The sequence below is a fragment of the Passer domesticus genome, chromosome 15 (genome assembly GCF_036417665.1).
Source record: "Passer domesticus isolate bPasDom1 chromosome 15, bPasDom1.hap1, whole genome shotgun sequence".
In the NCBI taxonomy this organism is placed as follows: Eukaryota; Metazoa; Chordata; class Aves; order Passeriformes; family Passeridae; genus Passer; species Passer domesticus.
The window spans coordinates 2,311,957-2,336,404 of record NC_087488.1 but is presented as its reverse complement, the minus strand read 5'-3'; the positions used below and the strand labels follow the sequence as shown (position 1 = coordinate 2,336,404).

The 24,448-nt window shown below is 53.0% G+C and overlaps 1 protein-coding gene across 6 annotated transcripts; it reads left to right on the top strand.

Annotated features, from left to right (window-relative positions):
• Positions 1–27: 27 nt before the first annotated feature.
• On the top strand, positions 28–24,442 carry CFAP70 (cilia and flagella associated protein 70). 6 transcript variants are annotated; one of them, XM_064390335.1, is made up of 27 exons: positions 28–153; positions 961–1,075; positions 3,298–3,484; positions 3,779–3,874; positions 4,218–4,297; positions 5,327–5,500; positions 5,892–6,074; positions 6,483–6,574; positions 7,619–7,718; positions 8,729–8,863; positions 10,556–10,690; positions 11,733–11,824; positions 13,433–13,493; positions 14,678–14,869; positions 15,473–15,604; positions 16,409–16,534; positions 17,041–17,174; positions 17,271–17,386; positions 17,542–17,697; positions 18,684–18,779; positions 19,462–19,538; positions 20,279–20,431; positions 21,734–21,895; positions 22,058–22,147; positions 23,183–23,284; positions 24,073–24,120; positions 24,226–24,441. In XM_064390335.1, the coding sequence occupies exons 2-27, from the start codon at positions 1,025–1,027 to the stop codon at positions 24,304–24,306; spliced, it is 3,051 nt and encodes a 1,016-aa protein (XP_064246405.1). In that variant the 5' UTR covers positions 28–153; positions 961–1,024; the 3' UTR covers positions 24,307–24,441. The 6 variants fall into 6 exon arrangements, with proteins under 6 accessions (XP_064246405.1, XP_064246408.1, XP_064246407.1 ...); XM_064390336.1 differs by having other exon boundaries at positions 82–203; XM_064390338.1 differs by lacking the exon at positions 8,729–8,863 and having other exon boundaries at positions 24,226–24,442.
• The last annotated feature ends 6 nt before the right edge of the window (positions 24,443–24,448 follow it).

The following is a 24,448-nucleotide window of genomic DNA, read 5'->3' as shown; positions in this document are numbered from 1 at the left end:
CCCCAGCGCGCGGGGCTGGGCCGGGGTCCCGCGAGGTTTCGGGGGCCTGCGGGAGCCGCCGCGTCGCTGTGGTGACGGGACGCGAGCCCTCCGCCGCTCGGGGAAGCCGTGGGTTCGAGCCCCGCCGCCGCACGGTGCCTCGGCAGGCTCCCGGTGAGGGGCTGCAGGATCCCCCCGGGGCGGGAGGGCCTCCAGAGCTGTCGGTGAGGGGCTGCAGGACCGTTCTGGGGCAGGAGAGCTTCCAGGCCCGTGGGTGAGGGGCTGCAGAGCGCCTAGGCCCGTGGCTCGGGGGCTGCAGGTGCCCCCAGGCCGGGAAAAACCCCGGGGCTGTTGTGAGGGGCTCGAGACCGCTCTGGGGCAGGAGAACCGGCAGGCCCGTGCGTGAGGGGCTGCTGCAGACCCCCGGGTGGGTGAGGGGCCGCAGGGCCCCAGCAGGGTGAGGGGAGCCCCGAGCCCACCAGTGCTGCCCTGAGGGGCTGCCAGGCCCTGGGGGCGCGAGGCGAGGCGGCCGTGGGGTCCCTGGGGAGCCCTGGGGAATCCTGAGCGATTCACCAGCCTGAGGAGCAAAAGGAGCCAGGAAGGAGCCAGCTCCCCCCGGCATTTGGGAGCCATGAGTGGCCGCCAGCCTTTGGCCCATGGGATCACCATGAACTTAAAAAGGGAGTAAAAGAGAGCCAGGGATGTGCTGGGAGCTGAGAGCAGCCTGGCACAACAAACCTTCCCTGGCAGCAGCAGCTGGGTGAAGCTTACAGAGATGGATAATTTTCACATTACATTTTTCCCAGTCCTCCCCCTGCACCTCGTGAGAGATTCGTCACTGCCAAAGCCCTGTGCATTCAATGGTGTTTTGACAGCCAAGCCCTGAATAGCGCTTGCAGCCCGCACTGCTGTGTCCTGCAGAGGTATCTGGGAGAGGAATGGAGCAGTTTCATGTTTCTTTCCTCATTCTTTCTCCTGCAGAGCCGTGGAGGTCCCTGCGGGGCTGACTGGTGGGAAGGAACCTGCTGCTGCAGCTCTTCCCAGTATGTCACAGCCAATACCAGTACAGATCACAGTCGGGAATGCTCAGGACCTGGTAAAGTTCTGAAAATATCTCTGCTAATTTAATAAACAAGGCCAGAGCAATTCTGTGTGCACAGGGATCCCCTGTGAGAGCAGGCAGGGGGTGACAAGGCTGAAGGAAGGAGTGGTGGGAGTATCAGAGGTTCAGCAATGCCACACCGTGGCTTCCTCCTCCCTTTGCTGAGGCGTTCACACAGGGGAAAAAATCTTATGAGGCGCATAAATTGGGGAAGACATCTCCCTAGCAGCAGGCCAGACATACTGGGGGGAAATGGACCTCTCTGCCTCCTCTAACTGTATGGAAATGGCAGGGTTTTAAAGCAGAACACAGCAAAAATGTGATCAGTGAGACAAAAACCCGTGAAAGGACCTCACCTTGGGTGTAAAGCCAGATTTCCTCCCAGCTCCAGCTGTTTAAACCATATTGAAAGCAATAGGGTGGCTCTGGTTTTAAAAAGGCAGTGGATCCAGTTCAAGGCTGTGAGCTGGTGCCAATCAAACCACTGCTGCTGTGATTTCCATGTGATGCACCCAGCTGTCCTTAAAGTCTTCCAGAGGAACTGGCATTTGGGGAGGGAATGTGGAGGAGAAGCTCAGCTCCTGCTGCAAGCAGAAAAAATGCAAATCCCTGCTTCTGCTCCAGCAGCAGACAGAAAAAGCAATCCAAAAGCACCTGCTTGAGGCTTTCACATTGTAGTATTGAAGTGCCTCTTACAGTGATGGATTCAGCAAACAGCAGCTTAGGTGAGGTATGAGGTGAGAGGAGGATAAACAGTGCTGGGAAGAAAAGACTGCTGGATTGATTGCATCTGGAATGTTGCTTTGTGGTTCTGATTGCTCCACCGTGAGAAAGGGCTGTACAAAAGGGAGGGGGGTTACAAAAGGGCAATAATCACAGCAACAGTATGAAAAAAAGCCCGGCTGTAAGAATGTGGAATCCACTTCTAGCCATAAGTGTGGAATCTGCTTAATTAGAGGCAATGTAGAGAAGGATGAGAGAGGAGTCTTGGATAATTAATGGTACAGGGAAAGGTTAATTGGATTCTTCTGTTTAGCCATTCAGAGGATGTATGCTCAAGGAGACAGTGAGAAGGGCTGAAAATTAAAACCAAGTGAAAGAGATCTCTTTTTGTGTAAGAACCAGCATGGAACTAATTACTCCAGTGACAGGGAGAGAGGGAGCTGAGGGCGGGGTAGGCATCCCTGTGGCTCAGCACTAAGGAAAAGCTGGGCTTGGGTACAATGGTCCCTGTGTTCAGCCACTTCTCTGTGGATTGAGAGCTAAACTGTGTTTCTGCTGCAGGGAGCCCTTTGGTACCTGCTGCCCAGCACTTGCTGTGCTCTGGAGGTGCCCTGTGGGTCCCCACTGCCATGTGCTGTGCCCTCACTGTCCCTCTCCAGCTCTGTTTAAGCCCCTCTGTTTAGACATTTGAAATTCAAAGTAAAATCTGAATCTCCTCTTCTCTGGTTAAAGCAAGTGTATGAAGGTGGTGTAACAACAAATTGTAGAGCTCCCTAAGAGCTTGCTGGAGCCCTTCCTTTGATTTCACAGAATCATGGAATCCTTTAGGTTGGAAAAGGCTTCTGAGACCATCAGGTCCAACCTTTAACCCAGCACTGCCAAGGATACCACTAAAGCATGTTCCCAAGTACCTGCACAGGTCTTTTGAACACTTGCAGGAATGGGAACTCCCCCACTGCCCTGGGGAACCTGTGCCAGTGCCTGACCACCCTTACAGTGGAGAGATTTCCCCTAATATCCAAACTAAACCTCCCCTGGCACAACCTGAGTCTGTTTTCTCTCGTCCATTTCAGGACATTCTACACCACACATCCACAGGTGCTCTGTGAGCTCATCCCTGTAGCTCAGGAGCTGCTTTCTTAGGAGACAGCAAAGGTCTCAAGCTTCCTGGAAGTACAAAAATATCAATGGAGTATTTTGGGATTTGTTTTAGATGTGTCTTTCCTGAGGTGAAGCCTGAACCTCTCTATCTCCCTTGCCACAGCTCCTGATAATCTTTAGGGCATCACAGCATGGTGCAACAGGAAATTTCCCTCCTAAAGACAGGGAATGGTGAGGTCTCAGTGTGGCCAAGCTCTGCTCCTCTTCCCCATTCCTGTGCTGGAGCAGACTCCCACAAGTGAGCCCTGTCCTGAGCTGCTGCCAGAGGAGCTCTGATCCTGGGATGCTGCTGCAGAGCCAGCTGCTCTCTGAGCTGTTTTTTTTTATGACAGAAAACTCTCAAAAGCAGCTTGCTGCTTACGGTGGTGCGTGTGGAGTACAACGGAGCAGGCCTGGGAGAGTCCTCCAAGACTAATGTGCTGCCAGATGGGACAGCAGAATATGACTTCAGCACCAGCTTTGAGTACAGCCCCGATGGGCCCAACTCCTTGGATGTCCTTGTGCAGAAACCACTGCTCTGTAAGTAGCTGGTGCCAGATCTCCCACCTTGGAGCGGGGTGCTGTCGCTGCAGGAGTCACTGGTTCAGGAATAACACTTTAGCAGCAGTGGTGGGAGGCTCTCAGCACTTCTTGTCCATCTCTGCCAGCTGGAAGAATCCTCTTTCATGTTGGCCCGTGCTCCTTTGGCTTTGCTGTGCTTGTCAGCCTTGGGAGGTGAAGAGGAGTTTGTGCCAGAGCTTGCACAGAGCCTCCCTGGTGCCTGACCTGCTGGTTCAAGGAATTCTGCCAGCTCCTCTCTTTATATCTCCCTAGTGACACTGCTAGAAGTGGCAGCAAAGGAGAAGAAAAAAACAGAGAAAGTCACTCCTCTTGCCCAAGCTGTGGTGGACCTTCTACCTCTGCTGCAAGGTACAGCATTGAGTTTTACACTCTCCATGACCACTCCTTGCTCCCTAGCACTTTCTGAGCTCTGCTTATGGACCCCTGAATTTATCTCCTTTGGACAAAGTAACCTTCATAGCTCTGCAAAATCTCATTCAGGGGGAGAGAGAGTAGCTCAGCATTCAGAATTCATTCAGAATGAAATCAAAATTCAGAACCATGACTTTGCCTCATGTAAGGTGTCCCTGCCCATGGCAGGGGGCTGGAACAAGGTGATCTTTAAGGTCCCTTCCAAGCCAGATCATTCCATGACTGTGATTCTTTGCAGAGGGTCTCACTTCAGGCTGTTCTCATTCCTGTTTCTTCCCAGGAGTGCGCTCACTGAAGGTTCTTGCTCCTTTGTATGCAGTGCCTGCCTTCCCATCAGCGATGCCTCACCCCGAGGCCACGGTATGTGGAATTTGGAACTGTTCCTTCCCTCATTCAGCTCTCTGCTGCTTTTTAATGGGAGGGAGAGCATGACTCAGCTGCCTGGCTCATCACGGATGTGGTGCAGCCCTATATGTTACAGGCTTGGAGGCCTTTCCCGCTCCCTCTGACGTCTGTCCCTGCTTCCCTCTGATAGGTGAGGTCGTGCTGGGAAATGTTAATGTGTGCAGCTACCCAATTGTTCTGCAAAAAAAAAGATGGAAAGCACAGAGCTGAAAACCCCCCTAAAGGCAGCGGCAGGGTCACCTGCCCAGCTTTATTAGCCTTCCTTTCTGGAGACAAAATGTCTGAGTCCATTATTGTACAAACTCTGACTGCCTTTCCTGCAAGGACCTTATTCATTCAGCAGGTTGCAAAGTACCCAGTGACTAAAATAGGGAATGAAGTATGAGGCTGGGAAAATGTGTCCAATTTTGCTGCTGAGCCTGCCTGCAGTGAGCACCGGGAGCAAACTGGAGGGGTGGATATCCCATTAACAGCTCTGTGTTTAAGAAGAGTTCACAGTGAGCAAGGTGGGGGGGCACTCATTAGGGAGGACAGGTAACAAATGCTGACCAGCTGGTTTTCCCTCACACACCATCCATCCAGGGCTGGGACAGGTAATTAAAGGCTGCACACAGAGCATGGAGATAGGGCAGAGGCAAAGCTATGGCTCTCTGAATCACCAGGGGAAAAACATCATTTTCCACCCTTGATGTTCTTTCTCTATGGCTCCTTTCATGAGACCCTGCCTCTTTCTCCACAGCTCATTTTATGAGACCCTTGGGGCATGTGCCATACCTTAGCCAGGCTGTGATTTAAACAAATACCACAAATGAGCCAAATTGGTCTTGAGATTCCTTTCCTGTGCTGGGCTGTTTTCTTTTACATCCGAGATGAGGCACAAGATAACATTATATGTTCTGGCCTTGGGTTTCTGCTTGCTTCTCCCTAACAGCAGGCAAGTTATAATTGTCTGTATACTGGCTCGATTTTATCTTTGTCTCACAGGCTGGCCTTGAAGTGATAGTGAGCACCAAAGAGCTCCTGCTCTCTGCCACCCAGTTCTCAAGTGGAAACCTCCTGAGCATCACGCTGGAGGCAGCTTATTCTGTCCCTGAAGCCTTTACTCCTGACGCCCAGCAAAACTACATGGCTTGTTTGCAAATACCAGCAGCTGGTGAGGTGAGAATGGTCCAGGCACAGTGACAGGGGGTTTGGCTGGGTTTGGGTTATTCTCCCACCCCATGAACAAGTGTCCAGGCATGTGGAGTGCACAGCTTCTGTGCTTGTGCACCAGCAGCCTTTGTTGGGAGGTCTCAGAGTCTCTGTGGCGTGATGTGTTTCTTTAACACAAACAAAGGTCTGTTTGGAAAGATTTGGATTCAAACTGGCAGGGCTTTTTCCACGTGGCTCTTTATTTTTATTCCATTCTTTGTATGCGTGTGGTGGAGTGCATTTTCCAAGCCAGGCACCCTGTACTGTTGCTTTGCTTTGTTATCCCAGCTTGGAGCAGCTGGCTCTTGCTCCTGCTCCTGTTAGAAATGCAAATCTTTTGTTTCTTCTGTCTCTCTAGAAAGAATTGCCATTGCTCTTCAAGAATGGCATCCTGAAAGCTGATGGTGAAAAAGAACCATTCCCCCGGCCCAAAAACTGGCCCCTTGGCCCCCTCCTGGCCCCTGATGCTCTGAACATACCTAACTCCTTTATTGTTGGTGGGCCCTATGAGGATGAGGATGGAGAGCTCACCAAAAGCGAGGTGAGGATGGACTGGCAAGTTCAGAAGAGAACCAGGAGGAACGGAGAGCCTTGATGTGAGAGGGAGGTGGGTGGTCACTGTGCAGTGTCCAGCACAGAGGTGGTTCCCCTGGGACAGCAGACATACTGACTCACTGCTGGAGACATCCCAAAGGAGAATGTGGCAGGTCTGGTCCCAGAAAACTCCCACACTGAGCTGCTGGGCTGGGAGTGGGTTATCTCTCGTGAGCAGGCACTTAACGCTGATGGTGTCTGCAGGAAAGGCTGTCAGCCTCTCTGCGGGGCTGGCCTGCCTTTGGGCACTTGGACACCTCTGTCTGACTCACATTCTCTCCTGGGGACACTTTTGAGGATGATGCTGGCTGTGGAGTTTGCTGTCCTGGCTTTGACTGCACGCTGTTTCCCACAGGACAGGGCATTCAGGATCCAGGCCGAGAGCTCGAGGAGGGTGGTGTGGGACACAGAAATACGCTGTTTCCTGGATGCTGCTGCAGTGGCCACGTAAGGGACCTGAGCAACCCACCCCAGAGCATGCTCAGAATGACCTGAGGCAAGGAGCTGCAGCGTGCAGGTTCTCTCGGACCACTTAGAGGTCAAACTGTGGCTCTGCCTCACCTCCCGTGGCTGCTGTGGCTGTCTCTTGGCCACAAGCATTCACCTGAGCAAGGGCACAGCTCTTGAAGTGCCTTGAACTGCTGGCAGCAGCTTTGTTCTGCTGTGCTGGGAAAAGATGAATTGTTTGGAGCTGCTGTCTCCAGGCCACAAATGCTCTCTCCTGCTGCCAGCAGCTGGGGCTGGGGGCTGGTCCCTGCATAGCTTGAGGGAAGGGGCAGCTGTTATTGTGAGCAGACCTGGACTAGAGTGGCATCCACAGCTCTTCTCTGAGCTGCTAATTAAGTTTTTACTGAATTCCAAATACATTCAAACCTTTCACTCCATGTGGGCACTCTTCATTTGCTTTTTTATTGGATAAGTGTTGCCTTTAGCAGCTCCAGATACGCTCAAGATCAGGATGAGTGTTCCATTTATCTTTGAATCCTGCTATTTTCTGGCCTCAGCTGCATCATGGCTGTGCATTTCACAGCCAAATTACTCCTTGTGTGGAAATACTCACTTCTATCTCATTTGATTTTTTAAATTCTTTTCCCTACACATCCATCCACCTGCCTGCTGGTGTAAGAGTCACCAGCCATACTGAATGCAAGCTCAGGATCCATTTGCTCTGTACAATTCAGGTTTTATACCAAAGTTAATCACATTCCTTCTTACTTATTTCTGAAGTAACTGGGGAAGAGAGAAAGCCCAATGTGCTGCTCTCACAGTTGTTTTGAAGCTGGCTCTGCCATAAATGCACACAGCAGTGGGTAGAGCAGAAAATGTATCCAGCCTGCCCCAAATCACAGTGTTCCCATGGCCTGAGGGTGTTTGCTGAGGGAATAGGGGGAAGCAAAGCCAAGAGGAGCTGCTGGGGCACAGAGGAGGGTGGTGGGGCTCTCCAGGTGGGTTTCTGCATCTCCTCAGTGCATCTGCATCCCTTGTGCCCAGCCTGCAGTCGCGCATTGCCGAGTGCCGCCACTGGCCCGTGGAGCTCTGCAGGATGTCCATGTCCTCAGGTGGCAAAGGCAAAGCCAGCAAACTTGACAAGGTAAAAGTGGGGTCTGGCTTGTGGAGTAGTATTGCATTATCAGGCATTTTCCTCTTGAGGCCTTTGTGATACCAAAATCGGCCTTGAAGCTGCCAAAGTGAGTCAGAGAGCAGGAGGCTTTGTGAAAAATCAGCTTTATAGGGCTGTTAAATAGACACAGGGTCATATTTTTCCTTACAGCTCTCACTGATGGTCTGTGGTAGCTCACTGGAAAGGGGACAGAGTGGCTTTTAAAATCACAGAATAGTTTGGGTTGGAAGGGACCCCAGACTCCATCTCCTTCCAACCCCGTGCCACGGGCAGGGACACTTTCCACTAGATCAGGTGGCTCAGAGGCTTGTCCAGCCTGGCTTTGAAGACAATTGAAAGTAATTCACTGAGCTGATATTTGGCCAGTGGGGTTTTGAAGCAGCTTGAGAAGTTCTTGCATTCTTTCTCAGTCTGTAGGTAAGTTATGCTTTTGCATCTAAACCAGGGTGGTTTAGCAGAGAAACAGCCCCTTAGAGAATGGTTCTGCTCCTGGCAGATGATTGTGTGAGAGCTTCTAATCTATCCCAGGGCAAAGCTATATAAGTTGGTGTAAATCCCTTTCAGCACTCACAGTGCCAGGATTTTACAGCTCTGATGATGATCCTTGTAGCCAGGCCTCCCACACCTCCTAAGCCACTTGGTGTCTGTCCAGCCTGAGATGCACAACTCTGGTAGGGTCACCTGGATTTCTAAACCCACAGCTGATAATCTTCCAGCTGTATCTCAACAAGGCCATCCTGGGGAACAGCAGAGTGAGAAAGCTGCCCCACAGGGGTTGGGATAAAATTAATATTCTACATATGGAATGACTCCAGTGTATTCATCCAGGTTGTCTCGGCTGCATGCCAGTGACAGAACCATGGGCTCATCAGGTGCATCACTTTGCTGTGTGGCCTTCTCTTAATGAGATTGGTGACCTTGTTCCCTTAAGGAGAATAACAGCCTGTTCAGGATCTCAGTGCTTTGCTCTGTGTTTCCAGAGAGATGAGGACAAGCAGATTGCCTTCCATGGCGTGGCATATGTCAACATGTTGCATTTGCTGTGCCCTGGGGTGAAGCAGATCCGAGGGGCCTTCCGTGTCTTTAACTACCAGGACAGCGAGGTGTTTGAGAAGGTGAGAGCAGCAGGCTCTGCTCCAGCTCTGCACCTGGGTTTGCACTGAGGGCTGGGGGGCAGGGACTGTGGACAGGGGGATGTTTGGGAGCAGGCGGGGTGGACAGGGGGTTGTTTGGGAGCAGGCAGGGTGAACATGGGAGTGTTTGGGAGCAGGCAGGGTGGACAGGGGTTGTTTGGGAGCAGGCAGGGTGGACATGGGAGTGTTTGGGAGCAGGCAGGGTGGACGGGGCATGTTTGGGAGCAGGGACTGTGGACAGGGGATGTTTGGGAGCAGGCAGGGTGGACAGAGAGTGTTTGGGAGCAGGCAGGGTGGACAGGGGGTGTTTGGGAGCAGGCAGGGTGGACAGTGTGCTAGTTGGAGGTGGATCTGAACCATGAGTGCCCTTCTGGTGATGGAGAAAATTAATGATACAAGCTTTTAGATGAAGGTTTCTCCAAGGCAGGATTTCTCAGGTGGGGTGAGCAGGTCTGGGGGCTGAGAGAGGCTTTGAATCTCACTCCACTCCCTCCTGTGCCAGCGTGATCCACTCTCCCCAGTCTGGAACATGGGCAAGGGAACAGTGTTGCTTGGAAGAGCAAACAGTGGTTTTAAAAGGATTGCGTTACCCCCGGCAACCACCAAAAAAGCTGTCACTGGAGCTCTTTCAGCTCTAGCTCATCGAGGTTTATTTGTCTTTTCGTTTTTCCCTCTCTGTTACTAAGAGTGACAGTTACATCTCCATTTTCCCACAGTCTCTCCCTCCTGGAACAGACCTGAGCTTGTTTCAGGAGGGCAGATGTACAGCCTGGTTTTACCCCCCATGTTCCCTGTGGGGCTGTGGTCCAGGTGCAGGGGCTGGGTGAATTCCAGCCCTTCTCCTGCCTCCCTGCTCTCACTGGCTGCTGCTGAGCTGAGCTGGGCATGAGTGTCTGCTGGGCTCTTCATGAGTAATGACCCCTGGGCTGCATGGTGCTGCTTGTCCCGTGCCATTTATCTGTCACAAGTGAAGTCCTACTTACTCCCCAGGTGCTTTGGGTTGCCTCTAGGTCTAAGGAGTTTCCCATCCTCTCCCCAGGTTCCCCATAACTCTTGCTAGCCCAGTTCCTGTAACCAGGATGTGTGGGAGGGAATGGCCTGTCTAGGTGGTCAAACACTGTGTAAACACACAGTCTGACAAACCTATTCCTTGCAATTCCCTGTTGTGCGTCAGGGAAGCTGCTCCACACCAGAAAATGAGCTAGGAGCCAAGAGATGCTGTCAGGCAGGTGGGGACCCCCAAAAATGTGTGGAGCAGGCCTGGTGAGAGAAGCCAAATTCATCCAGCAGCCCTCATCACCAGGCAAATCCATAGCTGTGGGGCAGGTCTAGGATCCCACCAGGAATTCAGGATCATGGATCTGGGTTCCAGCGTGTTCACCACATATTTCAGGCGAGGATCAAGGGCCAGTCCTCAGTGAAAACACAGCTCTTTGAGGGAAGATGGAGAGACCTCCACTGAGCCTCATAGTCTAACCTGAGGCTTCACAGCTACACAGGATCAGAACTGGGCTGGAGCACCAGCAACTGAACTCTAGGAGGAGAGAATGAGGTTACAAAACTTCTTAAGGCATTTAAGACCCTGGCAGTGTGTTTTGTGATGAGAGAGGTTAAGGCAAATGAGTGAGGAAGCCTGCTTGTCCCTTGATTCTCTCTGTTGCCTCTATTTTTCAGACCAGAGTTCAGTACAGTATTTTCCGGGACCGCAGGTCACAGCTCAGTCTGGGCAAGGAAAGGCTGGGGACCTCTCCTGGCAGCAAAGCTGCTCCCAATAAGACTCAGAAGGAAGAGAAAGATTCCAATGCAACGGTAAGGTCTAGGGAGGGACATGGCACCATGGCTGCTCTGTTTCTGTGTCACAGGAAGTTGGGACACACAGGAACCAGGGATGGATGCTGTCTCAGTTGCCTCAGCCAACTGAGAGATACTCATTTTCCTAGACCCATAGAATCTTCTCAACTTGAAGGGATCCACAAGGATCAAGAGTCCAACTTCTGGCCCAACAATCTCACCCTGTGCCTGACAGAACTGTCCAAGCACTCCTGGAGCTCTGGTAGCCTTGACGTCGTGACAGTGCCCAACCACCCTCTGGGGGAAGAATCTTTCCCTGACATCCAGCCTAATCCACCCCTGGCATAGCTCCAGCCATTCCCTCAGGTCCAGTCACTGGTCACAGAGAGGAGAGACTGGAGCTGCCTCTTGTAAGGAAGCTGCAGCTTTTCCTTGTCTGAAATCCTAGGATGTGCTGCTTGAACTTGCAAAGATTTGAGATTTATTGAGTCTGAAACAAGAGACATCTTTTCTTTTTCCTAGTAATTACTCAGCCCATCCAAAATCCAGTTGTCAGATGGCACTGGAGAATCTGAAAATGTCACAAATCTCAGCCTTGAAGGACAGGTAATTATGTCTCTCCAAAGAGAAGGAGAGACTGTAGAGCATCACTGTGCTGGTGTCTCACACCTTTCACACAATTAAATTCCTCAAGAGTCAGCTGGACAAGGGATGTTTTACGTAGATGTTGTCCCAGAGCTCTTCCAGTGACGTCCACCTGGAGAGCAGGCTGGCACTGGGCTAGAAGGTCTCTGTAAATTGTCAGGCATTAATTTAAATTACCCCTTCATATTTTGGCTTCTTCCTCTGGAATGCACATTCATTCTGCAGGCAGATTGATTATCTGGGCTCTCTCCTTTTCCCTAGCCTGGATTTTGCTGCTGTAACTCATTCCGAGGGCGGGTTATAAAACAAGCTGGATCTCTGCAGTTGGGAGATCTGTGGCTGTGTGCTCAGTATTTCCCTGTGCCAGCACTGGCTGCAGACAGCACGACACAGGCAGCAATGTTTATCTCCACAGCAATACAGCGAGGCAGGAACGTTCCTGGTGATGGAGATAAATCTGGACAGGCCCTTGGTCCCAAAGCGGCTGCGGGAGGAGCTGGTCCAGCGGTGCGTAAGGATGGGCTGTGGGGCTGACAGCTCCTCTCTGCAGGCTGGAGAGAGGCTTGTACAGCAAACCCCCCTTGGAACACTCCATGAAGAGGGCCTGAGACAAAGCCCACAGGAATCAGGGGGAGGATTTGGCCAGACTGCTTTAGACATGGCATCTGGTGTGTTGGGAAAACACTTGTTCATCCCAGCTGGCATCTCCCTGCCATTCCTCTCAAAACAAGAGACACCAGAGCAGCTCAGCAGTGTCTGTGTTCCTGTCTGGGCTTTGTTTCCCTCTAATCCCCATGTGCTTGCCTCTTCCATGTGATGTTCAGTGGTTTGGTCAGTCCTGGCCACCAGCGTGGACTGTCCTGGATAGTGCTGCTGTTGCTTCACCAGAGCATTCTCTCATTTTTAGCTTCCCAGTTGTTTTCTCACAATGTTTTACCCATTCCTCAGCTTTTATGTTAGTTTTCATGTTGTTCTGCTGCAGAGCTGCTCTTTCATCTCTGCTGCTTTGAGACTTCAGTTCCTGTCCAGTGGCAGCCCTGCTGTGTTATGGGTTAGAAAGGCATAAAACATCTAATTTATGGCATAAAAAAATAGAAAATGCAGCAGATGAATAAGGTTTAAGAGATGCAGGTTTATATCTCTCAAACAGGAATGTCATCCTTTCATTGAAGGTATATGTGTTTTCCTCACTGCTCCCTGCTGTCTTCCAGGAGGAGCAGGCTGAGGAAGGTGAACCCCTCTTAGAACAGACTTTTTGCTGGCCTATTTTATACATTTCTACTCTTCTGCAATGTGTGTGAATTCAGCGTCACTCCTCCTTGCTTGTGTGCACCTGAACAAGGCCTGTGACCCCTTGGCTTGGTGGGATGGATCATGTTCTGAGGACTGAGGGTGTTCTGGAGTCCAGCAAGCAGCAAATGTTGAAAAAAAAATAAATTAATTGGTTTGGCACCAGGGATTTTAATTCCAGAATCCCAAAATGATTCTGTTTGCAAGAGACCCCTGAAGGTCACCTAGACCAATGTTCATGTTCAGCTGGGGTTCCCCAGAGCACGTTACTCTGTGTCCAGATGGTTTTTGGGTATATCCAGGGAAGGAGACTCCACAGAGAATCCTGCTCCAATGCTCAGCCACCCTCACCTTAATAAAATCTTAGTTAAAAAGATGCTAATTCTAATGGAAGGTCACTGCAACTCCACAGAGGCCCAGGCAGGGCTGGGTGGTGTCTGGAGGTCTGAGCTTGGTGTCTGGGGGTCGATGTGTGGCCAAGGCTGCCCCAGCCAAACTGGGCAGCGTTGGAACTGATGGATCAGGTGCTCTGGGCTGTTCAGTGACCAAGTTCTACAGAGCTTTCCTCAGTCTGGTTCCTTCCTTACACCTGCTCTGCAGAACCAGGAGCTCCAAAATACAGCTCTGCTACTCCAGGAGAGCAGTTTGGGTTAATAATAAATGTTAACCCTGTCATGACAAGCCACAACCTGTTCACTCTTGGTCTGAGATTTCAGGTTTCCTCTCAGGTGTCTCATGGACAGGGTGGCAGGGTGGAGCCCTCACGCCACACAAGCCAGCATCCCTGGCAGTGGATCTGCTGATCTCCTCTGCTCTCACTCACAGGGTGAAGGAGCTGATTCCTCCCCACCCTGCGCTGCCCCCGCGGACGGAAGGAGCCAAGAAGGTACGTGTGAGAGCTGGGGCCTTGTCACCACTCTGCCACCCGAGCCTGCCCTCAGAGTCTTCATTCTCAGCCCACAGCAACACGGGCATGAGGTTTGCAGAGATCAGGGGTGCAGGGCCACAAAGGTGGTGAAGAGTCTAGAGGGGAATAGGGCAATGTGAGGAGTGGTGAGGTCACTTGGGGTGTTCAGCCTGGAGAAGAGAGACTGAGGGTAGAGATCATTGGGGTCTGCAGCTTCCACATAAGGGGCAGTTCCAATCTCTGCTGTCTGTGAGCAGTGACAGGACCCGAGGGAACAGCTGGAGCTGTGTCAGGGGAGGTTTTAATGGGTTTTAGGAAAAGAGTGCCTGGGCACTGCCCAGGCTCCCCAGCAAATGGGCACAGCCCTGAGCTGCCAGAGCTGCAGGAGCATTTGGACAATTCTCTCAGGGATGCCCAGGTGGGATTGTTGGGGTGTCTGTGCAGGGCCAGGAGCTGGACTCGATCCTTGCAGATCCCTTCCAATTCAACAAATTCTGTGAAATACACAGAAAATTAAACTTCCCTGTGGGTTATCTCCATAGCAGTGTGCCTTGGGAACCCATTCATCACTTGTGTTCACATCCCGTTCAAAGAGAAGCCATGAAAAGATGGAGCAAAGGGAGGGAAGGCAGCCATGGGGGGATGTTTGGAAGGAAATGGGATGCTGGGAAAAGAGGCTACCAGAACCTTACATTTATATCCTGGGCAGTCCCAACAGTTTCTTGTCTCTGACCACCCCCTGTGCTTCATCAGACTCAGACAAACCTGAACAGAATCAGCCCTGACCTTTCTCGGGTCACCAAGAATTTTTGAAGATCAAGATTATGGAGATTACAGATTCTGCTGAAGAGGGCTGGCCATGGGTTTCAAGGCTCCCAGTAAATGAAATATATTTTACTCACAGCCAATTATATTGCTATAGGAGAGATAGCAGTGACTGGAATACTGGGTTGTGATGGAAAATCCTAGCAGGAAGGAGCTCTTTTATGTTTACCTGCAGATATTTTCTCAGCCCTGAGGCGTGGACAGGAAAGGATGTGTGACAGACTAATTGAGACTTGAGTCAGGTGGAGTTAATGGGAGGCGTGGGCTGTGGCAAATCAAATACATATCAAGGCTGATTGCATAAGTGGCTTGTGAAATTTATTTATTTTTTTTCCTAGGTGGTGGAGGATTATCACAAACGTGTCACAAGTGTTGCTGTTGCCATCCTGAGAGAGTACCATGAGCTTTTTGGGAAGCAGCTGCCTGACCAGGGAATGATGGACCACAAAACCATGGAGGAACAAAAGCGTCAGCTCAACTATGAACTCAATACCTCTGGGAAATATTTTGCTTTTAAGGAACAGCTTAAGGTGAAGACTCCTTTGTCCTTTTTGCTTCCCTACTTGTTTTGTCCAGACACTTTCTCAGTGAGGAACTGCTGCTCCATGGGGGTAACTCAGGATGATGTGGTGCTCCAGAATCCTTTCCTGCCACCTGGAGCTGTTGCAGTGAGCACTGAGGGGACGGGATTCCCCAGTAATGGAGCAGGCACCAAGCTGCTTTGGACCCACACCAAGAGAACACTTCCTATCATTGGGAGCTACTCACATCCATTTGCCCCATGCTCATAACCTGAGAAAGGCAAAGCTGGCTGCTCCCACATTCCCAGTCTGCCCCGGCAGGGAAAGGGGGTTCCACTCTCTCAGCTGCTCAGCCTCAGCCACACTCTTCCTGGAGAGTCCCTCTCTGTCCTGAGGAGATGAGCCATGCACATGCTGTCCCTAAAGGCTGGGTCAGGGAGGTGGGAAAGGAACTCCCCCTTGCTTGCTTTTTTTTTCACCTTTTATCAGTGGTGGGCTGGATTTATTTCTCAGAACTAAGCTGGAGCTTCAGGCTCTGTCTGTGTGTGGTTACAGAGCTGGTGGGGGGCACGGGAGGGAACCTGCCCTGTGCAATGTCCCTTGTCTCCACAGTATTCTGTGGTGAAGATTGTGAGGGAGAAATACCTGAAGACCACAGCATTTGAGACCAAGGAGAAGCTCCAGGAATTTCTCAGTGAGCTCTATGTGTACCTCGTGGACCACATGCACATGGCCCTGAACAAGGTAGGGGAGATTGGGGTGGCTTGGGCCATGGCTTCACTCTGGGTGCAGGGCAGGTGAAGGACTTTCTGCCTTCAAGGCAGAAGCAGGCTCATGCTTTCATCTGCTGGAGTTGTCACATGTAGACCTTGAGCCACACTTGAGGCAGGGATCCAGTGCCTGTTCAAAATCCTGGGATAGGTGTGAGATGCCACTGGTAAAGCTGCTGTAGCTGGCACATGGTGACGGGGGCTGGGCAGAGCAGGAGCTGGGGTCACCAGTGAGTGGCCCCACTGAAGTTTGTAATTGCCTTGATCTTGGGAATGCTGTGAATAATCATAGCATCATGGACAGGTTTGGTTGGAAGGGACCTTAAAGCTCATCTTATTCCACCCCCTGCCATGGGCAGGGACACCTTCCACTGTCCCAGGCTGCTCCAAGCACCATCCAGCCTGGCCTTGGGCACTGCCAGGGATCCAGGGGCAGCCACAGCTGCTCTGGGCACCCTGTGCCAGGGCCTGCCCACCCTCACAGGGAACAATTCCTTTCCAATATCTAACTCTGCCTTCTGGCAGTGGCAAGCCCTTCCCCCTTGTCCTGTCCCTCCATGTCCTTGTAAAAATTGATATTGCCCTGTGCCTGTGTGGCAGAGGTACCTGGGAATGATGGGAATGTGTCCCAGCACAGAGCAGCCTGTCCTTCCCAGTGCCAGCCCCAGCCATGCTGGTCTGTACAGTGTGCAGGGCTGGCGTGGGACCTGCTGCCATCCTGGGATCACACAAACCACTCTCCCTTCCCCAGAGCTAACACTGTCTCCTTCCCTACCAGCTCCTGTCTGGGGAAGATGTTTCTCCTGCCCCTCCACCCTACACAACCAGGAAGCAGCTCTTGCTCTTTGCTCGTGAAGCTGAAGCCAACAAGGACCTCAACCTGGCCTCTCTCTTCTACAAGCAGGTGAGGGAGGCCCAGATCTCTCCTGCCATCACCTGTGTGGACTGGCACAGCCCAGCATCACCCTGCTCACAGCTCAGCCAGTCCCCGCTGTGGTGAGGGAGGAAGGAGCTGAGCATCACCAGGATGCTCAGGCTCAAGTAGGATTTGGGAGGGATTTCCCAGGGAGATGCTGCTCTCTGCAGGTTGTGAGATTGTCCCTGGCCAGGTCACTGAGGACTCCAGCCTCGAGGCCAGGGGAAATGGGATGTGCTGGCTCAGTTCTGGGGACACTGGGCCCTGGGAGGTGTCAGCTGGAGCTGGAGAGCACATGTTTGGTGGAGAAGGCTTAGAGAAGTGGGCTTCCAGCACAACCCCATTTAGGGGACACCCTTGCATGTGACAGACAAGGTCTTGATTACTGCTCAGCTGGGCTGGGGTGGCCAGGGAAGCTGTGGTCATTCCAGAATTGCCTGCCCAGCCCATGGCACGTGCAGAGCCTGGCTGCAGTGATGATCTCTGTTGTGCAGAGAATAGCTCGGGACCAGCGCAGCATCCAGTCCTGGCTGGCCTATGGAGCCTTCTGCCTCCTGCATGAGGATGCCACCAAAGCCCAGGAATGCTTCCAGCAGGCTGTTTGTCTGGACCCCCAGCACATCCAAAGGTGCTGAGTGCTCCTGGTGGGCGGGTGGGGAGGTGTGGAGTGTATCCCCACAGCACTGCTGGGGCTGCAAGGCTGACTGCTCTGCCCCTGCCCCAGCTTGCTGCTCTGTGGCATTGTGGCTGTCAAGCTGCAGCACTATGAAGAGGCAGAGATTTTCTTTGAGGATGCCTGCTGCTTGGAGCCATCCAGCATCATAGCCTGGACCCTTGCAGGTACAAAACCAAGCCACTCTGGTGCTCAGGGTATTCCTGTAGAGCCAAGCATTGCTCCTGCCCCCAGTCCTCTTCTCCCTGCTCCAAGCTGAGGGCTAAGGGAAGCATTTTGCTTCCTTTGGGTGTCTGCTGATGCTGCTGTGTCTCTCCCACAGGTTTGTTTTATGAGCTGCAGAATAATTACATTCAGGCAGAAAGGAGCTTCCGTGAGGCTAAGAAGCTCCTGCGAGCAGAGCTTGAGGAGGAGAGGAGGCTCCTTGAGGCTGCTGAGGGAGAGGAGAAAAAGCCCAGTTCTCCCAGCACAGACCCAGGTAACAGACAAACCCAGGAGGTGCCCTGACACCAGCAAGGAGGGGTGGATCTGTGTGGGGAACAGTGGAAGGAGAGGAGAGTTTTTAAGAGCTGTACAAAGGGTAAAGGTAGAAGATGTGGACTGTGAGCCAGAACAGAATTCCATGGAAGCTGTCACTGTGAGTTCCCAACACAGCAACCCAAAGGGCAAACCAGCTGCTTGGCAGTGACCCTGAGGTCAGGACTTCCTTTGGAGCCCCTCTGAGTCCAGCCTGGGCTGAGGCTGTCTGTCCTGAGTCCCAGATATTTGGCCAGGCTGCAGGAAATGCTGACTGGCTTTATTTTTAACATTATCACCACTCAGTGCCTCAGGCAGGCAGGCTCGTGACACATGCGGGTTTTTGTCCCTTCAGATTATGAGGAAAGGGATATTCATAGAATCATGGCATGACTAAGGCTGGAAAGGACCTCCAAGATGGAGTCCAACTGTTAACCCAGCACTGCTGTGCTCATCACCAGCCCATATCCCCAGCTGTCACATCCACATGGCCTTTGGACACTTCCAGGGATGGGGACTCCACCCCTGCCCTGGGAAGCCTGTTCCAATGTCTGGCCACACTTTCTGTGAATAAATTTTTTGCTATCATCAAACATAGACTTCCCTGGTGCAACTTGAGGCTGTTTCCTCTCATCTTGCCTCATTTATACCTGTTGCTGGCTTCACATGGTAATCTTGTGCTAAAAACCTCTGCCCCAGGGATTGCTTCCTGCAAAGAAATTTATTCCCAGCTTTGAAAACCTGATGTATCTTTATATTTTCTCTCTTCTCTCTTTTTTTTCTTTTTTGTTGTTTTTGTTTGTTTGTTTTTTTTATTTTGTTTTGTTTTGTTTCATTTCATTTTGTTTTGTTTTGTTTCATTTCATTTTGTTTTGTTTTGTGGAATCATGTTCTAAACTGGGAAGTTTATGGCCTTCCACCTAATGGTTGTTGGGGGTTTCATTCCAGAGAAGATTCCAGACAGCTCAGCTGACAAACCACCAGAGGCTGTGGAGGGTGTGACATCCAATGAAGAGGCTACAGCAGTGCAGGAAGTCCCAGAAGGTTTGGGAATGGGGACGTGGGGAGCAGGGACATGGTCCTGTGGGAATGGTGGGGAGTAATGTGGGAGCAGTGAGCCATGGCCCCTGTGCTGCCAAGGCCTGTTGTCTCTCCTGAGCCAGGGAATGTGCAGGCAAAGCAGGTTCACTCTGATTTTCAGAGCAGCACATCTCAGGATGGACAGCCAGCAGGTGAATGCAGCTCTCTCCCTCACGTCACTGCACCCTGCACCTTCCTTTTCTTCCTCCTGAGATGCCAGCTCTTAAAATGTCCCCAGGGATCCCCTCTGGTTGTGTGGTGTGGGATCTGCCTCCTCCACAGCCCCTGTGGTGCTGCAAATGGCAGTGCTGGGTGCCTCAGGGCCCCCTGGTTGCTTTGGGGAGGCAGGAGCCTCACTGTAGTTGTCTCTGACAAGCATAATTCATCAATTTCCATCTTTTTTCCTCTGGGTTTGGACCAGAAAATTAGTGGGTGAAGAGTGTAATTTCTTTTCAGATCTCCTACAAAACTTAAGCCCTTCAGAAAGAAATGCTGGGTTAATCTCTGCTCCAACCTCCCCTGCCACCTCCTGGGTTTTGCTCCATGTTGCAGAGATTTTTCTGTCTCCACTGGGATGTCAGGACCTGCTTTGACTCCAGAAATGCAAACCCCACTTTGGGACTGATAGAGACACATTTTCTTGCAGCTGCAGAACCTCAGCCACCTCCCTGCACAATCTTCATGAAGACAGTGGAATTCCTGATGAAATTCAATGCTGTCCGGGTTAGTTTAGCAGGGAGTGGAGGAGAAGGGAGGGAGGCTGGTTCATTCCCAAAGAGCTCCACCAGCCCCTTTCTGGGCCTCAGGGAATGTGCCATGGCTACTGCAGAGGCTGAGCACAAGGGGGAGCAAAGCCACCACTGCCCAGGGATGCAGAAGTGTGGCCAGGCAGAGTATGGAGCCCACAATGCTGGCTGGGGACCAGCCCAGCCCTGCCTGCTGCAGAGGAACAGCCAGCTCAGAAATGGTACAGGGTGCTCTTCCTTGTGCATTCAGAGATGGGATCCATTATTGGGGTGCTTCCAAGATGCCTGAACTCCTGTGATTCAGACACTTGTGTATGCTGGAGGGATTTTTGTATCAACTGTGGAATGTGCCTGTCCTACCAAGTCATCTCTGGGACATCTCTGGTTGTCACATTGTGCTGCCTGCCTAAACTTGACATGGCAGAAAGAGTAGCTTAGAGCAACTAAATGGAATCGTGGAATGGTTTGGTTTGGAAGGAACCTTGAAGTTCATCTCATTTCAACCCCCTGCAGGGGGAAAAAGCCCAGAGACATATTCCACTATATCAGGGATACCTTCCAGTAGACCAACATTCAAAAGAGGGGAAAAAGAAATTTCCTTTGTGCTTTCTGTTTGTGGAAGTCAAAGAGGTGTCAGTCAGCTCTCCTACCCTGTCCTGCTGGGGTGTCCATGGTGTCCCTGCTCCCCTAACCACCACCTGTGCTGTTCCTCCCCAGTTTGTCCACAAGGCACTGGCCCACGAGCTGCTGAGCCTTCAGGGAGGCCCCACCTGTGCCTACTACCTGGCCCTGGCCTGGACCTACCTGCTGCGGGAAGACTTCCCCCGGTGTGGGCAGTGCCTGTGCGAGGCCGCTCGCATCGACCCCTTGGTAATTCCTGGGCACTGCTGCTGTGGGAGAGCCCAGAGCCCCTGCTTCATTCCAAATTTACCATCCAGTGCTAGTCCAGAGCATTTCAGGGGGAGGGCAGTCACACCAGGCTGTGGCTGCTCTCTTTGTTGTCCCGTTGTCACAGTCTCCTGGCACTCCCTGCACAGAGCCTGTCTCTGCCTCTCCCTCTGCAGCACCTGCCTTTCTTTTCTCTCTCAATGGGTGTATCCTGATCCTCTGTCCCTGGCTGGGGGAGTCGGGTTCTCTTTCATGACAAACAAGGTTGCTATTGAGCTCTCTGCAAGAAGGTGGCTTTGGGGAGGCAGATTGAAAGGAAAGCAGGGGAAGATGACACCTGGGAATGCTGTGTGCAGGCAGGACACTGGGCAGGGAGCTGGAGGGGGATGCCATGCTGGTGTCCTGCAGGCAGCCCACTGACCTTAACTCTCTCCATAAACCCTGCCCTCATATCACAGAATCATGGAATTGTTTAGGGTGGAAAAGCCCTCTGAGATTTCAAAACCAACATTCCCCAGCACCACCAATTGTTCACAATTAAACAATCCCCAAGTGCCACATCCACATGGCTTTTAAATCCCTCCAGGGATGGTGACTCTACCACTGCCCCATGCAGCTGTGCCAGTACCTGACCACCCTTTCCATGAAGAAATTCTCCCAGTATCCAATCTGAACCTGTCTTGGCATAACATGAGGCTATTTCCTTTCATGCTGTCCCTGTTCCCTGGGAGAACAGCCCGACCCCCCCGGCTGTCCCCTCCTGTCAGGAGTTGTGCAGAGCCACAAGGTCCCCCCTGAGCCTCCTTTTCTCCAGGCTGAGCCCCTTCCCAGCTCCCTCAGCCCCTCCTGGTGCTCCAGCCCCTTCCCAGCTCTGTTCCCTTCCCTGCACCCACTCCAGCCCCTCAATACTCCCCACAATTGAGGGGCGCACAGCTGGACACAGCACTGGAGCTGTGGCACCCTCAGTGCCCAGCTCAGGGCCACAAGCCCTGCCCTGCCCCTGCCAGCCATGCCATGGCTGACACAGCCCAGGGGCCATTGGCCTCCTTGCCCACCTGGGCACACCTGGCTCTGCTTCAGCTGCTGCCAACCAGCACCCCAGGTCCTTCCCTTGCCATGAGGCAGCTTCCAGCCACACTATCCCCAGCCTGGAGCACTGCACAGGGAGCTGTGATAATGCAATTAAACACTGCTCAGCTCCTCCTTGCTGCTGCTTGCAGTGTCCCAGCCCCCCTCTCAGGTGTTTCTCCCATCCATGTCTCACTCCTGTTTTTTGGTGCACAGAATCCAAACGTCTGGGCTCAGAAAGGGCACCTGTTCTACCTGCAGAAGGACTTTGACAAAGCAAAGGATTGCTATGAGCGAGTCATCAGCTTTGTGGAGGATGCTGCAGACATGCACTTTGTCTACCTGCGCCTGGGCTCCATCTACCTGGACGAGAAAGAGGTGAGGAGCCAGCAGGGCTGTGGAGGGGGAGTTACCACAGAACACATCACTCCTGCAGCAGCAGTGGGGCCCTGGGTGTCTGAGCCCCATGGCAACAAACCCCTGTCTGTGGAGTGATGCAGAGGGATCTGTCTGTCTGTCTGTCTGTCTGTCTCCTGGCAGTACGGCCGGGCCAAGCACATCTACCTGCTCGCCTGTGACAACTCTGCCTCCTGTCTCACCTGGCTGGGCGTGGGCATCGCTTGCTACAGGGTGAGTGCAGCTGCCTTTGTGTCCTCTGGCTTCACTTGGTGGCACAGGACACAGGGCTGGCTTTTGCAGGATCCCCTTGTGTAAAGCAACTCTTGGCTGCCTGTGAGCCAGTGCTCCCAAAGGCCATTGTGTCCTGTGTGCTGTGACAGCCCCAGCATGGCACCCAGACAGTGTCACCTTCAGCCCCTGCTCTGGGAACAGCCAATGTCACCTTCAGCCCCTGCTCAGGGAACAGCCAGACAGTGTCACCTTCAGCCCCTGCTCGGGGAACAGCCATCGTTTCCCCTCATCCCAGCTCCTGCCAGCACCTCCTTCCCCAGGGTGTCATGGCAAACAGTCTGGGCTCTGCTCCAAGTTCCTGCCTGCACATGACCTGCATGTCACCAAGGCACTGAGTGGGATGTCAGCAGGGTGCCATCTCGGTGCTTTCACTGTCCAAGGGAATCCAGCACTTCTGAAGGGCTGCCAGGGACACCCAGCCACCAGCAGTGCAGGATCTCCCCAAGGGACACCTTGCCAGCTTCCTCCAAGGGAGTTTGGCTGAGGAAGCAACCGAGGAAGGAATTTAAACCTCTGTTCCCTCTTGGCCAAATGTTTACCTCCTGGGAGGCTGTGAAATCAGGTTAGGGAGGTGACTGGTGGCCTGGGCACAGCTACCCCTGCATTCCCAGCAGGAATAGGGAGCAAGAACACAGCCATGTTTCCTCATGGAGCTGGATCACTCAGTTCCTGGAGGTGACGTGGTTTGTGCTGCTTTCCTTACAGCTGGAGGCTCATTTAGAAATAGTGTGTGACCCCACGGAGGTCAGCAGTGCGAAGCTCCTGCTCCAGGCTGGAGATATGGATGCTTTGGCACTGAGGATAACTCCTTGTCTGTGCCCTAAATTCTTTCCCTTGCACTTCTCTCAGGGAAGGCCTCCTAGGAGCTTCTGTTGCACTGATTCCTTCTGCTGTTAGAGCAATGCCTGTTCAGTTGGGAAGCCCTTTCTGCCTGCTCTTTGACATTTGTCCATGCCTCTCCTTCTCTCCCTCAAGCTGGAAGAGATGCTGGAAGCAGAAGATGCTCTCTCTGAAGCCAATGCCCTAAATAACACCAACGCTGAAGTGTGGGGATATCTCGCCCTCATCTGCCTGCAGGTGAGTGCCCAGCCCCTGCCAGCCTGCTGGAGTGGGGTTTATGGGGGTTTATTGGGCTGGTGGGGAGGTTGGCATCTGCTCATGAACCTGAAGAGCTGGTCTAGAGCTGTGATATAAAGTCTCAGGGAAAGCGAGTGCTTGGATGGCAAAAGCAGCACCCTGAGGCACCGACTGCCCCAGGGCGTGTCCTCCCTGCTAAGCTGCTTACAAATGCCATTCCACATTGGAGATCCCATGTCTTTCCTGGGGTGCTGGCCACTGCTGAGGCACCCTAACCCCTGGGGGCAGTATAGGGCCCCTTCATGATGAGACAGACATTGAGGGGTTGGGATGGGTGCAGGGAAGGGAAGGGAGCTGGGGAAGGGAACAGAGCACCAGGAGGGGCTGAGGCAGCTGGAAAGGGGCTCAGCCTGGAGAAAAGGAGGCTCAGGGGGGACCTTGTGGCTCTGCACAACTCCTGACAGGAGGGGACAGCCGGGGGGAGTCGGGCTCTGCTCTCAGGGAACAGGGACAGGACAAGGGGAAATGGGCTCAGGTAGTGCCAGGGGAGGTTTAGGTTGGGTATTGGGAAAATTCCTTCATAGAAAGGTTGTCAGGCACTGGCACAGCTGCCCAGGGCAGTGGTGGGGTCCCCATGCCTTGGGGGAATTTAAACGCCCTGTGGATGCAGCACCTGGGGACATGGTTCAGTGGTGGCCTTGGCAGTGCAGAGGGCAGGGGTGGCTTTGGTGTCCTCTGGCTTCTCCTGCCCGACCCACGCCAGGCTTTGCTGCGGGGCTGTGTTGCAGGGCGGGCGGCAGCTGGAGGCGGAGCAGTGCTACAAATACACGGTCAAGGTTGGTGTCGGTGCCCCGCGGGCAGCACGGGCCGCTGCCCCGCTCCCTGCCCGGCCCGAACAGCGCCGCGCAGCCCGGCCCTCAGCGCGCTCCCCTCTCCCGCAGCTCGGCCTGCAGAACGACGCGCTGCTGCAGGAGATCCGCGCCGCCCAGCACCGCTTCGGCTTCGGCGACCCCTCGCTCTGAGCCCACACAAAGCCCCTCACCCCGGGCACACAAACCCCCTCACCCCGGGCACATAAATCCCCCTCACCCCGGGCACACAAAGCCCCTCAACCCGGGCACATAAATCCCCCTGGCCCTGGGCACATAAACCCCCTCAACCCGG